Source organism: Micropterus dolomieu, linkage group LG15 (genome assembly GCF_021292245.1).
Source record: "Micropterus dolomieu isolate WLL.071019.BEF.003 ecotype Adirondacks linkage group LG15, ASM2129224v1, whole genome shotgun sequence".
In the NCBI taxonomy this organism is placed as follows: domain Eukaryota; kingdom Metazoa; phylum Chordata; class Actinopteri; order Centrarchiformes; family Centrarchidae; genus Micropterus; species Micropterus dolomieu.
The window spans coordinates 21,306,512-21,319,966 of NC_060164.1; the positions used below are offsets into that span (position 1 = coordinate 21,306,512).

The 13,455-nt window shown below is 38.7% G+C and overlaps 1 protein-coding gene across 1 annotated transcript in view; it reads left to right on the forward strand.

Annotated features, from left to right (window-relative positions):
* The first annotated feature begins 2,296 nt into the window (after window positions 1–2,296).
* Window positions 2,297–13,455, forward strand: part of LOC123984138 (inactive phospholipase D5-like) — a 68,827-nt gene continuing 57,668 nt past the window's right edge. The window contains exon 1 of the mRNA XM_046070844.1: window positions 2,297–3,077. Coding sequence (XP_045926800.1) covers window positions 2,928–3,077 — 150 coding nt within the window. The 5' untranslated portion in view covers window positions 2,297–2,927. The remainder of the gene's footprint in view (window positions 3,078–13,455) is intronic.

Sequence of the window (13,455 nt, forward strand, 5' to 3'; positions counted from 1 at the left end):
GTGCTGAGTTTGGTTGCACTGCATTGTGTTGGTTGTTGTGTTGTTAAAGATCTCTGTGTATAAAGTATGTTGCTTTGTTCGCCGCTGAAAGTATTGCTTTTTTTGTAGTGCATTTTCATGCTGTATTGCCCTTTTGCTGGTTGAACCTGTTAAGTTGTGGTAAGATTTATTTGAGAGATCACTCTGATTCCATATAATGTATTGAAAGCTGTTCATCAATTGGACAAGTTTGAAGTCTGCCAGAAAATGTGATGTACTTGTCCGTAGCTTAAAACCTAAAAGCCTTTTAGCGTGGCTCAATGTATTTGTGGGTTGAGTTGGCCCGCGTTCAGTTAAGTTCCCTCATTAACCTCAGCGTTCAGTATTCAGCTAGCGTTTCCACTGATGGCTACTGATACAGTACACTCTGCTGGAAGGGAGAAATGTGACTGGCATACAACAGGACTGAATAAGATGGAATGGGACTTTGTAGAAGGACCAAGATTGTTTGAGATATGAGCTTCCTCACAAATGTGTATGACTCAGCATTCAGACGGGATACGGTGCCACCAAAAAATTTGCAGCCACTTGAAAAAATGAGTAAGAGTAAAACATTAATATGGAAATATGGATTATTTGTCTCATTGAACAGATAAATTAGTATTATTTAGATAGTATATATATCATTTCCATCCCACATATGGTAAGAGAGACTTTCCCGCAGCTTCATTAAAATAGAAGAGAGGGTCACAATTTATTGACTTTGGGTGAATTGATCCAATATGCACCGTTTCTTTAGACTGCATGTAAACTGCCTATAGATCATTTGTATGGGCAGTGTCTGCTGTAGCATCCTCTAAGATGAGTTACACTATGATCCTTTGTATCACAATAATTTTACTGTAGAATGATAACCTGAAATGACTTATATTTAGTAAATTTAGTAAACAGCCAACAAACAAGAACAAAATGTGCTACAAGCACCTATTCAATTTTAGTATTCAGATAGTTTGTCAGATAAGTTGACTGCTAATCCTTTTCATAAAATCTTTCTTGGTAATTACACTGATGATCAAAGTCAGATGGAAGCTGAACTCCATTCAGTGCAATACAGATGCCACTTTTCTTCTGACAGCACCCTGAAAACTAATTTCCAACATGGCATTATATTTTGCTCTTGCGTATCGGTTGCGCTGGTTATATTGCTGACTGAAAGCATCTCAACAGCAGAGTCAAGGCATGCAATTAAAATGGATTGTTTCCATTTCAAAGAGTTAAAGTGCACTGGCTGTTTGCCACTAATAATTTCAACATTTAGATGATGCATGTGTATGTGTGCGTGCGTGCGTGCGTGAGTGCGTGCGTGCGTGCGTGTGTGTGTGTGTGTGTGTAGATGTGAGTATGTGTGTGCATGTATACAGCATGTATTGGTTTGCCCAGATGCCATTTATGAGCTAATTAAAGTTTTTAAGCTCTGTTGCTTCTCTGGCAAGCCAAGGTAAGGGAAGAGAGGTACTGCAGCCTCACTGCACCAGTCTGCTGTGATGTGCCAAGGTGTTTCTGTGTGTGTATGTGTGTGTGTGTTTCATGTTTCATGTTTTTATATCCTAATGGGGACTTTAACTTGAATGCACACTAACCGATGGGGACTGCTTTCAGAGAGTTAAGAAGACTTTGTTTTAGGGTTCAGGTTACAATTAGCTTAAGGTTAGGGTAAGGATTATTATTAGCCATGTAATTGTGATGGTTAAGGTTAGGGTAAGGGGCTAGGGAATGCATTATGTCAATGAGATGTTCCCACAGGGATAGAGGAACAAGGTGTGTGTGTGTGTGTGTGTGTGTGTAATCAGAGGTGCATACATGTAACAGGGATAGCACCCTGTCCTCAGTGTCAAATGATAGAGTAACACTGCTGATAAAGACAAAACATTTCTGTTGGGAAGAAATAGAACAAAGAGAGAACATGATTGTACATGTAGACAGAGAAAGGCTGTGAGAGAGGGAGAGAGTTGGCAGCATATATAGGGTGGAAAAGAGTGATACAGTGAGAGGGAAGGATGCCCCAAAAGAAGTGAATGTATCTGAAAGAAAGAAGATTTGAGGGGCTTAAGAGGAATGAAATGAGAAAAGAAGCATTTGGGAGAGATACAGGTATAGGTGTGTCCATTTACTCAGCTGGTTTTATACAGGGGTATTTCCTTCCTCTATGACACTGCATCAGCATCACCACAACTCCTCCCGTCCCCTCTCTCTTTCTACCTCTTTCTCTGTGTTTCTCTACCCCTCCCTTCTCCTCTCTCCTGCTCTTCCTCACACATATGCTCCCACACTGTGGATGCCTGAATCGTTGGAAGTCCTGATCAGAGTCGTGCGAGACCGTGATCTGCTGAGAGCCGAGCCTAACAGGTCTGTGCTTAGCTAAACCCAGTCCAGTCTTAATCAGCAAATACTAAATATCTCATCATGAGAAGGTGATGCTTTCTGGAGGCACATTGGAAGAGGAATTCCTGCAGCCTGTGGACATTTGCCAATAATGGTGAAGACTGGGATGCTCCTATATTATGAACATAGAGGTATGATCACAATCAAAGCTAACTGCAGAAGATAAAGCTTCCAAGACAGACCTTGTGTGTTTAACTTAATGTTTGGTAAAAGGAAGTGAGGACAAGGCTAATACTGAAAGCGTTTTGATATTTTTTCCATATTCTCGATGTCCTGTCAGAAGACAACCCACTGGAGCAGAAGGCTTGTAGCAAATTGCCTTGGATGAAAAATATAATTTTTTCACCATGTACAAAGGAAGTAGAAGGTGCAGTCAGAATAAATATACACAATGCATGCCCAAAAGGAAGAGTATTCTTCAGCTATTAACAGGAGATCAACAAGTTTATTGACTCTTTTACCAAGACTGAGGGACCATCGCACCATCCACCCAACCATCCAGCCATATGGAGCTACGGGGGAACCGAGGGTCAGTGGGTGTGTTAGGGTTCAGCGTCTCTGGCACCGGGACGCCAGTCAATTCCATAATAACGGCAGTGCGACAGCAGGACTACTCAGCCAGCGTCTGGCTTCGTAGGAGGGAAAAACTGGAACATGTAAGTTTTGAACATTGGAGCTAGGATCTGAGAAAGTGATGGAAGGAGGCTGAGACAAAAAGCAGGAAGATAAAATGTTGGGGCCTGAGTCATTTGGTTAAAATGTATTCAAGAACACTTAAACCATACACTTACACATTTGTATCCACTGAGGCATGTTCTTCCACACTGATCACTGGTTTATTGAGGGATTCAAAATAGTGATCTTTAAATGCTTGGAGGAAACAGAAGAGAAGATGGTTATGTTGTAAAAATGTTTGGCTTTGTGTTCAACAATAACATCTGAGAAGAAATTGGTTCTGGTGACTGCAACGTTTGAATATTTGAGGCTATTAAGGCTGGATTTATATTAGAAGAAGAAGTAGGAGTAGTCATCAACATGCATGTGCTGGCTATCAGAGCTTGGTTTGGAGGAACTATTGGACAAATGTTGGCGCTGTTGACTATTGGGGCTATTCGGAAATAATATCCAGAATTGTTTGAAGATCTGAAATACTTAGCAGATTCATTGATAAATTGACTGACAGAAATTTAATTTAATTTAATTCATTTTCAAGTTGAAAATGTAAAATATTTGCTGGTTCCAGCGACTCCAGTATCAGCTGCTTTTCTTGTTTGATATCATTGTAAATTGAGTATTTGGTTGACCCAAACAAGACATTTATCGCCTTGAGCTCTGGAAAATTATGATTGAAAATCTTTGTTCTAGATAAAGCAGATTTAATTGAGAAAATAATCCAATTAATTGATAATGAGTGAATGTGAATGAATTAGTAGCAGATGTTATTGTGTGCTTATAAGAAAGTTGGCATGAAGTATATTTGTTATGTGCCATTCAAACCGTGTTAAGGAACTTTAAACTTCATCAACTACATTTTGCATGTTGTGGGAGATCTCCTGTTTTGGTGGAGGGAAAAGCTGTTTTTAAACTCTGAACTTTAAAGATAAGATTTACATTTTGGAAATACATTTATTACAGCAGCTCCAGATACAACACAACACAATACAAGAGATAAGTCAAATACACATTAAATAAAAATAGAAAAATAAGAATAAGAGATATGAGTACACTGTACATACCTTTTATATACATATGTGATTGATATGGAACATTGTTGAGGTCGCAGAAGAAAAAAACATAACTGCACAGGAAAAAAGGTAATAATAAAGTGTGAAGAGTCTGACAGCTGGTAGAATGAAGGACCTACTGTCCTTCTTGCACTGTGGTTGCAGCAGTCTGCTCGGGGACCGCACAGTCTCATGCGGGGGGTAAACTGTGCCTATCTTTTGCGTCTTTGTGATATTCAACAGTCACTTTTGTTTTCTGTTACAAAGGAGTTGTAAGGTCCTTAGAAGACTCGCTGCTTGCAGGTAAACTGTATCAGCATTCCATAATGAGCTTCTAGGTGTAGAGATTTAGCGTCGGGGGGAGGAATGAAAAAGGTGTGTGTTGAATATTTGATGTTGGAGGGGAACAGCGCCACGTCCAGAGAGCTGCTTTCTAAGCCTGTCTGCATAACCAACTAGGATGATGAATCAGCCTGTCCCCTTCCTGCAGACCTACACACATACACGCATACAATGCACACAGTCACTGAAACGCGCACATTTACTGTATGTGTTTTTGCAGACATCAGACCACACACACAGACACACTATCTTTCAGGCAAGCCTGCAGCAGTTACTTAACAGACAAAGAAATTTTGCAGTTTAAAACCGCCCCCCCAGACACACACACACACACACACACAAAGTCTATGCAACATTTAGCATAAATTATTAAGGACAAATGCAATCCCCAAGGCCTCTCTGCAATTAGGTAACAACACTAAAATCATTTGCAGAAATGTTGCCATTAAGCCTGTGTCATGGTTCTTCCCAGGATGTTACTTTGTAGACATGGACAAACTCTTTTTTACATAATGTAATTTTCTTTCAACAGATTCAGTTCAGACATTCATTTAACAAAAGGGCAAGAGTTACCCTGCTGACACTGATGATAAATGGTAGTAGGAGGAGAATGAGATAAGAAGTTGGAAACAGAGTGCTTCAGGCACATTCAGTACTGCTGTCAGTGACAGTGTGATTCAAGTAACAAGTTCAGCATCAACTTGTCAAACTGAGTCAGTCATGAGTCTCAGAAAACCTGAACTAAAGTGCCACATAACAGACGAGCACTTCTAACCTGATTTCATGTTTTAATCCTTTCAGTCTAAACTAATTGCCTCTTAAAGCCTCATTATTGCATAAAATATAGATGCGCTGCGCATCACATCGTTGACATCAAAGCTAGTGAATACCACAGGTGAAAATGTTTATACTGAAAGAGATCATATTATGCTTTTTGGTTTTTTCCCCTACCGTTATTGTGTTATATGTTTATTTTGTTAATGTAATAGGTTTGCAAAGTGAAAAGCCCAAAGTCCACCCCAAAGAGTTACCTCTCTCACAGAAAACACTGCTCCTGAACTACCTGAAAACAGCTTGACTAGAGTCTTGCTTCAGTCTAGGGTGCGAAGCTGGCTAGGGAACACATTATAGACTGTATAAAAGAAGTAGACATAGTCATTGTGACATCTCCCGTTGGTTTGTGGACTGCCGTTTTGAAGCCCAGAGTTTAGCAGTTAGTCCGCCGCCATGTTGTTTCTTTAAAACCAGTGGGTTAAATTTACACAGTGGCGATGGTACGAGTCACTCTAGCCTGCTCGACAGGTCGCCATGGTAGTGACTTTTCAATCACTGGGTAGTCACGCCCTAAAGCATACACTGCTTTATCGTCTATTTTCCAGGTTCCCGCTTGGAACCTTTTTATAAACAGTCTATGCTTGGAACACACACAGCTGAACCAAAGCAGTGGTTACCAGCTTGTCAGGACCCGCCCTACTCTGCTTCTGATTGGCTGTACTGCACATGCACAACTCCAAACAAAGATCAAATTGATATGAGATGCTTCACTCGATAGCTAAAACGGAGTGGTCAACACACAGGGTGAAAAGAGGTACTGCAGCAATGTGCAGAATGACAAAAATATGGTGTTTTTAAAAATGAAACCATGTTAAACGTGTTCTGGTGCAACCCCTAAATAAAATTATGAATATGAGCATAATATGACCAATTTAAACAACAAACCATTACTAAAATTAACTTTCATTTACAACTAGCCTCTCTGACTTATAGGTCATTATTGGATTATTATGACTTATTTACACATCAATAAATAAAACATATTGTGCACATGTTGCTTGGATCACCAAAGAACAATGCAAGTAGAGGTAACAACACCTGTTTCTTTTTCTATCGTGGAGCTACCAGGCTGTCATTTTTAGACTCACCTTACACAGTGTGACAGATTTTACAAGGTCACAGTGTGAACTTGTCTATAGTTTTGTAAACAGTCTGTAGAGCACCAGCACTCTGGTGGAACGTGCTGATAGAGATATTTGCAAGTAGCTACGTTGTGTATTTTCTTCACTCACCTCTCTTTTCCTGTTACATGAACCTATGCTGACTGATTCATTTCAGCTCATGTGCAGTGTGGTTATTAAGGTGTAAGTGCATCTTAGTGGATTTAATACCATTAGGAGTCTGTGGTTAATGGTTGGATTCTCCATTATTTTATGTTAAGTCACTAATGATTGTTTACATTTCACATGCATTGCACTGAGTAAATTACAATTTCAAGTTTTTATTGATTGATTGAAGTGTGTAAACTATATAGTTTTAAGATGGACTTAAAGTAGAAGCTTACAGCCAGGTGGGGAGGCTCCAGGTCAAAGACGGTGAAGTGTACCAGATGAAATTTAAGGGTTGGCAGCTCAGAGTAGAGCTGGCTCCCCATGCTGATTAAATTTTCAATTTCATGGCGACTGTGCTGATGTTCAAATCAAGTCTGTGGTTATTGGTCGAACTATATAGGGCCCTCAGGTTTTCTCTCCTGGATACAAATAGTTATGGTTATTTATTTCATTCATCTCATGCTGTTGGAGACAGGATCATGGTGATGAAAGAAGAGAGTTAAGGGAACTCAGCTCAAGCTGAAACAAAATAAAGTGTTTTCTTGCTGCAGATTAGCTATTGTATGAATTATTAGTATTGATTATTTGCTGTGAAAAGTTCTACACGTGCCCTTTTGATGAGATTTATCCTCTGGAAGTGGTTGGAGAGCGAGGGAAGTTTTACAGTGTATGATGATGTTTACAAAAAACTTGTTTTCTTACCCTTAGTGGTATATCCATGCAGATAGTTTTGGTTTTACCTGTTCAGGTTTTGAGATAACCATCTTTTAGATTACTGTGGGCATCCACATACAATGGAGGTTAGACTGAGAAGTGGGCGATACGGATAAAATCCTCTATCACGGTATAAGTAATTTTATATTATAATATTAACATGCTGTATATCACGATATAACATTTTCTGGAAAATTAATTGAAAAACTGTTCATGGATCAAATAACCACACATGGATATCTCTTTTTGTCTAAACCAGCAAATGAAATACCTAACTAATCAAGGTACTTCCTTTCACCGGTGAAAAAATGTATTAAAATAAATTATTGTTTATTATCAAATATAATTCAGACCCATTGATTTACCCTACAATACTAGAGTAGTAATAGTAGTAGTAGTAGTAGATAGTAGAGATACTACAGGATATAAATCAGTGGTAATACATGTAATACTAATTCACTGTCAGCGTCGCAGGAGAGTTTAACATTTGCACAACAAAAACATGCATGAAAATAAACTCACAGTTCATGTTTTTGATAATGTGATTTCAATAAAATGACCCTCGACTACTTTTGTTACTAATTCCCAAGGTATCAATATTAGTTGATTAAAACTATATCAAGTGTTGTGAAGGGGAAGGCGCCCACATTTTTCTCAGCTTCCATAGGGGGCCTTGACAGAAACAGTGGTATAAACAGTATGGCAAAATCTCCAATGGTTGACAAATTTGAATCTCTCATGGTATATACTGTACTGGCATATCGAAAAAGCCTTATGAAGGTAAATGGGATTTCATTTGTAATGCTCACAGCATTTAAATCTTACATTTAAAAAAAACACAGCAACATCTCTTATTAGAAACCGTGTCCCAGTAGATCTGGAGGATCTGGAGGATCTACAGAACACAGTGTCAACAGTTTATATAGTAACTACTTTGGAGTGAAGAAATACAGTAGACCTTTAAAACCAAAGACTCCCTATAAGTAATGATGAAGTTAAACTCAGTTACACTGTTCCCAATCATCACATTTAATCCTTACCAATCCCTTTGATAATGTGTGGTTACTACTGTCTGACAGTTATCCAGCATGAGGAAATACTCACCTTGAGCTTTATGCTGTAGGCTAACTGTGTCTCAGCATTTCAGCTCGGGCAGCAGCTTCCCCATAATGCTGTTAGATGGCTTTGATCTTTCAACAAGACGCTCCAGTTTCATCTTTTATTCTTAGACATTAAGGAAAAACTGTCTCATTTTCATGTTATCTGTTACTGTGAAAATGTTTCTCTGAAGAGTGCGATTGGTTAATTAAGGGTGGATACTTTCTCTGTGTGGCAAATGGAAGACAGCTAGTGAAGAGAAGCCAGTAAAATTAAAGAGCAACAACGTTCTTTGCCTCTGCAGGGGCTAATTAAAGTTAGCTGAGCTTTCACATATTAGGATTTTATTCCTACCGAAATTTACAAAGGTCCTTTTGCAGAAAGTGAGACAAGGGGAGAGAGATGTCTTTATTTCAGTGAGAGAAATATTGTGGTCAGATTTAATAGCCAGAAAAGAATCTAGATAAATATGTGCCTTTGACCAGAAGCTTACTATCATCAATCTAACAACCAATTAAATTAATGCTTGGGGTGTTTGGCTCCCTCTTTGATAACTTGGCTCAAGTTCAGCTTCACTTCACTTTGTATTAATTTATTTATTAAAGTTTTCCTCCCTCCTGTCTGTTTGCTGCTAAAAATGTGTAATGCTGCACGTGTTGCAGACACATCACGTTGATAATTCTCAGTCAACACGGTCATACAACCATTCATACAGCTTTTCAGTCATCTTGCGGTTATCTAATTGCCACCCACTACTGCTAGTAAGACATACTCATGTATGAATCACTGGGTTTTGATCTTTCTTGCTGTAATCAACTTCGTCAGAAATCCATCTGCATTGAAGAAGTGGTTGTGCATAGTCATTTGTTTAGAGAATATGACACATTGACACACAGTTCTCAAATCTTTTACAAAATTTAAACAACACCATGATGAAAAAAGGACAACTCCTGTTTGCAAAATGTTGTGAATTTTGGAAATGAAAGTTTTAGTATTTATTCATAGTGTAGTGATTGAGGTTGTACTACTTAGATCAAGAACAGTAGAGGGAGCTATTGCCTAATAAAAGGAGGACTTTTATTTTAAAAGATTGTTACCGCATTTTGTGCGTGTGCATGCTTTTGCGTGTCTCTGTGCACACATCCGACTGCATGTAGGTGTGTGTTGTACATTCATAGCCATTATGATGAACAGTTTCAGCACTAACTAATCGAATGTCTCTCCACGAGCTACTGGTTTGAAGTATGCCGGCTGTCAGTTCCCCCATATGGGAGCTTTTAAATCTCCCTCGTCTCATTTAATTTAATTGGCTGTTTTGTTCTTCCTTTATTTAATGTGTGGCATTTCAGACTCCAAACATATTACCTCTCTCTCTTTACACACAACCGCATGCCGAGACAGATTAATGGTAACAAAATCACTGGAAGCCATACCCTTGCCTTTTTATGAGGTGAACTAATTAGTCAATTAGCTGAAACCTATTAAAGTCAGTCTCTGACGTTGGGAAAATCAAGTTATTTTTGTTGAAAAAATGTTACATGAGTGAGCTGGTAGGGTGCTTACTAATTTGGGAAAACCTTATGTCATCAAAACTTTCAGAGTGATTTAAACCAGGCATATATATCAGTGTGGTAATCTCTAGAAGCTCTCTGGTTTTAATAGTCCCTTCAGTCCTCTATAGTATCTTGATTTGTATCAATATTTGGAAATTATAGAAATATTTTAGAAATAGTTGGATTTTACAAGCTCAGTACACTCACTGTTCAGAATTGTTTAATAAAACGGATGAAGCAGAGCTACAGGGTGCACTATTGAAGTGCAGTATCTTTGTATGTGCTGCTGACTGTTTGATGTATCATGAAAAGAGACTCATCGGTCAGGTCAGGAAGTCCTTCTGATGTATGATTTTTTTCCTGTCCACAGAGAGTCTAATTTAATTCAGAGCAAACTGTAATAAATATACAGGTAGGAGCAGTGATGCTTTTATTGCTCTGGGGATAAAACTTCTTGGTCATGTGGTAGTTTCTATGATCCGATGTAAACTACTCTTCTGAGTCTCTCGCTTTCTTGCTGAGAGTTGCTGTCTCACGTCATTGAGCAAGACACTGAACCCTAAATTGCCCCCAGTAGTTAGGCAGGAGCCTTGCATGGCATGTGTGAGTGTGTTGGTGAATGCCAGGCAAGTGCTGTATTAATGCAGTCTCTTACCATTTTATTTTATTTAGAGGATGAACTTACTGACGGTATTTGTTCCAACTTCCTCAGGTCATTTCAATTCAATTCAATTCAATTCACTTTTATTTATATAGCGCCAAATCACAACAACAGTTATCTCAGAGCGCTTTTCATAAAAGAGCAGGTCTAGACCGTACTCTGTGATGATATTTACAGAAACCCAACAGTTCCCACTGAGAGCAAGCACTAGGCGACAGAGGCAAGGAAAAACTTCCTTTTAAGAGGCAGAAACCTCGAGCAGAACCATGGCTCAGGGTGGGCGGCCATCTGCCTCGACCAGTTGGGGGTGAGAGAGGAACAGAGACAGAGAGAGAGAGGGATGGAAAGAGAGAGGGGAGGGAGGCAGCCTACACAATATACACAAAGAGGTACAGACAGTAAAGGTAATGTTGCTATAGACTGAATGAAAAATGGTACAGATATTTATAGTAGCGTTAATGATACTAATCGTAATGTTAATGATTATAATAACAATAATAACAATAGGACTAGTAACAATAATTGTAGCAGAGGGTGTCCAGCAGGAACAAGGGGGCAGCAGGTGACTGGCAACCACAGTCCAGACTCCACAGCTCCAGAACCAGAAACACTTGCAGAAAGTGATAGAAGGAAAGAGGAGAGGGATGAAAAAGCACAAGACTTGGGGAAAGGGAAGGTCATGTGCCTCCATTGGATAACACCAATCCATGAGCAGCTGAGGATTCTTTACATCTTGATATGTTTCATGTACAAATACAGTATGTGCAAGAAAAGTGAGAAAGTGTCACAAATTAAACTTGTGCATCTGCGCCAATACTCCAATTAGAGTCTGTATCTTGTCTTCACACCCCTGAGATCCTGCAATAAAATGATTTTAAAGCCCCTGGTGTATTTCCTGTAACAAATCACCATATGGTGCAGATAGATACAAAGATGGGAAATCAAATCAATCAGCTGAAGTTGTTTGTTGGTGCAACTCCTTTCCAGGCTGTCACTTTCTGACAGTAAATCCCACACAAACAGTGTAACTGCCACACACACACACACCTACACGCACACACACTGATTTGTTCATGTCCACATCCACTGATAAAATGAGACTGACGTAAACCTAATGATGTGAATACTAAAATTTCTCCCTCTGTCATGGTTTTTTGTACTTCACTTCCTGCTTTTGTGTGTTTGCCTACCTGTTTGATTGTGTGTCCTGTCTCAATGAGTTTCACCTGTGTGTTGTTATCCGCCTGTCTTTTGTGTATATATAGTCTGTGTGCTTCCCTTTTCTTTTGTAATTTTGTCTTTTGTCAAGCATTCTCACATTTTCTCCACTGTTTTCCTGTGCTTTTCACGTTCTGCTTGATTTTTAGATCATTGTGGATTTTGCTTTTGCCTACTTCCTTCTGGATTCGTTGGCCTTGGTTTTGGACTGCTTGCCTGTTTTAACCCTTGCCTGCTTCACCTCACCTTAACCCTGTATGCCTTTCGGTTAAAACCTTCAAACCGAACCTGTCTCAGTGTTTTTTCTGCCTCTTTGTTGTTCCTCTTTTGTTGTTTCAGCCCCAAAGTGCTATGTAAATAACCTGTACAATAATATTGTAACCCTGTGAGCTAACATCAGGCTCAAGATAGAGACTACTCAAACAACTGGCATACAAAAACAGCATTACCTCAAAATACAGTCTAGCTTTTTAGCAACTAGCTAGACACTTGGACTGCCCCAGCCTTTTTTCTGTGAGTGCCAAAAGTGTGGCTTTAGGGCAAAATAAAACTCTATATACTATACTCAACCCTATGCCTCTGTGTGTGATCAAAGAAATAGGAGGATAGACACATTTATGAAAACCCCACCCATTATTTGGTAAGGAATTGTGGTTATGTTGTACATCCCTTAAATATCTGAATTTAAAATATGCAAAAGAACAGCTGCAAGGTCCAAACTTGAAACTAAACATGAATAGAACTTGAATGTACTAAAAAAAATAAATGAGCTTTAATGTTATAACCTTTCATTTAAACTGAAGACCAATTCTATTATTCTTTAGAATACAACATTCAAAATATTCTTTATTTACAATCTATAAACTTTAATTTCTATTCTAAAATTGTTTTATTTTAGAATGAATGAATAAAGTTTTATTATTGTGTTACGTGTATAATTAATAATAATAATAATAATAATAATCCTTATTTGTAGAGCACTTTTCAAAAACAAGTTACAAAGTGCTTTAACAAGTGTAAAGAATAATACAAAAAAGATAAGAGCATGAAAATTTAATATAAAATTAGTAAAATACAATAAAATAAAAGGGATAAAATAAGATAAGTCAAATAAGATCGGGAAAAGCTCTCCTATAAAAGTATATTTTAAGAAGGGACTTAAAAGAGTTCACCGACTCAGCCGACCTGATTTCCTCGGGCAGGCTGTTCCAGAGCCTCGGGGCCCTGACAGAAAACGCTCTGTCCCCTTTAGTTTTCAGTCGAGACTCTGGAACAGACAACAGACCTCTGCCCGAGGATCTCAAGGTACGTGCTGGTGCGTATGGGACTAAAAGGTCAGAAATATAACAAGGCGAGAGGCCATGAAGAGCTTTAAAAGAGATCAATAGAATTTTAAAGTCAATTCTAAAACATACTGGGAGCCAGTGTAATGAAGCTAAAATAGGAGTAATGTGGTCATATTTCTTTGTTCTGGTTAAAAGCCTGGCAGCTGAGTTCTGGACAGTCTGGAGTCGATCAATAGATTTTTGGGTTAAACAGGTGAAAAGGCTGTTGCAATAATCCAGGCGTGATGAGATGAAGGCGTGTAAAATGGTCTCGGTGTCCTTAAAAGTTAACAT